The sequence below is a fragment of the Octopus bimaculoides genome, chromosome 21, assembly GCF_001194135.2.
Source record: "Octopus bimaculoides isolate UCB-OBI-ISO-001 chromosome 21, ASM119413v2, whole genome shotgun sequence".
Classification (NCBI taxonomy): domain Eukaryota; kingdom Metazoa; phylum Mollusca; class Cephalopoda; order Octopoda; family Octopodidae; genus Octopus; species Octopus bimaculoides.
Window position 1 is genome coordinate 4,368,561 of NC_069001.1, and position 2,357 is coordinate 4,370,917.

General features: G+C 37.8%; 1 protein-coding gene across 1 annotated transcript in view; it reads right to left on the minus strand.

The window, feature by feature from the left end:
- Positions 1–2,357, minus strand: part of LOC106872141 (short transient receptor potential channel 7) — a 216,872-nt gene that overhangs the window by 19,042 nt on the left and 195,473 nt on the right. The window contains exons 13-14 of the mRNA XM_052975290.1: positions 1,776–1,894; positions 395–486 (exon numbers count right to left, since the gene is read on the minus strand). Of these exons, the coding sequence (XP_052831250.1) occupies positions 395–486; positions 1,776–1,894 (211 nt within the window). The remainder of the gene's footprint in view (positions 1–394; positions 487–1,775; positions 1,895–2,357) is intronic.

Below are 2,357 nucleotides of genomic sequence, written 5' to 3' on the forward strand. Positions count from 1 at the left end.
ATATATATATATATATACATGTATACGTACGTACGTACAATGAAGTTATATGAAACACAAAAGGCCATTTATAAAAACAGAAAGGAACATATACGTACATACATTCATACATACATACATGTATGCGTATATACATACATACGTATATACATACTTACATGTATGTATGCAAATGTATACATATATAATTTACATGTGCATATACATAATGTGTATATATAAATATATATATATGTGTGTGTGTGTACCTATACGTACGTATATATTTGTATATATTATTTGTATATATATATATATATATATATATATATATATATATATATATATATATATATATATGTATACACGTATGTACACGAGCACAAGAAGAGGCAAGATAAGTGTATCTACTCACGTCCTTCGACATCAGGTGTTTTGACACTGATCTCATTGATGTTGATTTGGCTGAACATTGACCAAAATAGACTGTAGAATGTATGTCCTAATCTGAAAAGGGCAAAAATAGATTCGCTAACAACGTCACCACCACCGCCGCCGCCGCAGCCGCCACCATCATCATCGACATCGCCAAAAACAACAACAACAACAACAAAAAGGATAGCAATACCAACAAAAAAAGCAACAAGTATATCACAAAATAAAAAAAAAAACTAAAGAAAACAAAACAACATCAACAACAACAATACTACCACTACCAACAACACCAAGACGTAAACAGCACCAATAGCACTATAGCTATCTTCTTCATCACCATCATCATAATCATCATCATCATCACTATCATCATCATCATCACTATCATCATCATCGTCGTCGTTGTCATCGTCGTCGCCGTCATTATCATCTTCCTCCTCCTCCTCCATAACTGGTACTTATCTCATCGACCCCGAAAGGATGAAATACTGCCAAGCATTTCGCCTTGCGTGCTACAATTCTGCCAGCTCGTCTCCTTCCTCTCCAGTGGCTCTCAGGCTTCTCATCTTAACTGAGTGGAAGTGTCTTGATATAAAAGATGGGCAACAGCAAATATTCTGCTCAATACCACAGATTTGCTCGTCAGTTTTTTGACCATAACCAGTTGAGCATGTCCCTTCGTGGCTGACGATATGTGCAGCACTGATCATGAGAAGAAGTAGTGGGGGAGCATCATAGCCATGTGTTGAGAGGAATTCTTTAGGGTTTAAATAATTCACCTCTGGAAATGTTGGTGTTTTGTTCATCATCCTTAAACAACCCTTATTCAGGGATAGTGGGATAGGCTACTCTACCAGAAGAAAATTCTAACTGGACCCCACCTGCAAGGTCATGCGCTGTTTATCTTGATATGAGATCACCATGTCACGCACATATGGTTGTGATGCATGTGCCTGGTGTACCCTTATCAGACGGGTAGTCATGACGGGTATATTGGGCTTCATATAGTTTACCCTAGTATCACTTTGATGGCATGCACTGTTCTCTCACTCAATAATAATAAAAAAAGGAGAAAAAGAGAGAAAGAAGTAATAAACATAATAATAAAACAGTTTCAGATTTAGGCACAGGGCCAGCAATTTTTTTGTGGGAAAGTGTCAGTCGATACCACCACCATAACCACCACCACCACAACAACAACAACTACAACATAAGAAACTTCAATCAGATCAATCTCAACAATAGCAATCCCAACGACACCAGCCACTACTATAACAACTACAATTGTAACTACAACAACAACAACAACAACAAGAGCAGCAACAACAACAACAACAAGAGCAGCAACAACAACATCTTACCCCTGAAATGCACCAGCAGCATGTACATACACAGACTGTCCGTTCAAAGACATCTTAAACTTTTGCGCACCATAATACCAATAAAGATTGTGTAGGCCTACCATAAAGGCGAACAGTACCTTGAGAGGGAGAGAGAGAAAGAGAGAGATAGAGACAGAGGGAGACAGAGATGGATTGATAGAGAGATGGAGAGAGAGAGAGAGAGAGAGTGAGTGATTAAAGAGAGAGAGAGAGAGAGACAGAGAGAAAAGACGGTGTTATTCTGAGCATATGTTGAAACAGTAACAACAATATAGAGCAATATAGAACAATATTCAACAATATAGAACAATATTCGACAATATAGTACAATATAGAATAATATACAATTACAGTAACAACGACAACGACAGCAGTTGCAACAATGTCGGCTACAATACCATTTACAAGCGTATTGTCAATCACCACCACCACTGACAACAACAACAACAACAAACACAGGAATAACAATAACAACAGCAACGCTACAACCGCCACCACCATCGCTACCAACAACAATAACAAACAGTATTAAACCCAAATAACTGCCACCACCACCACCAC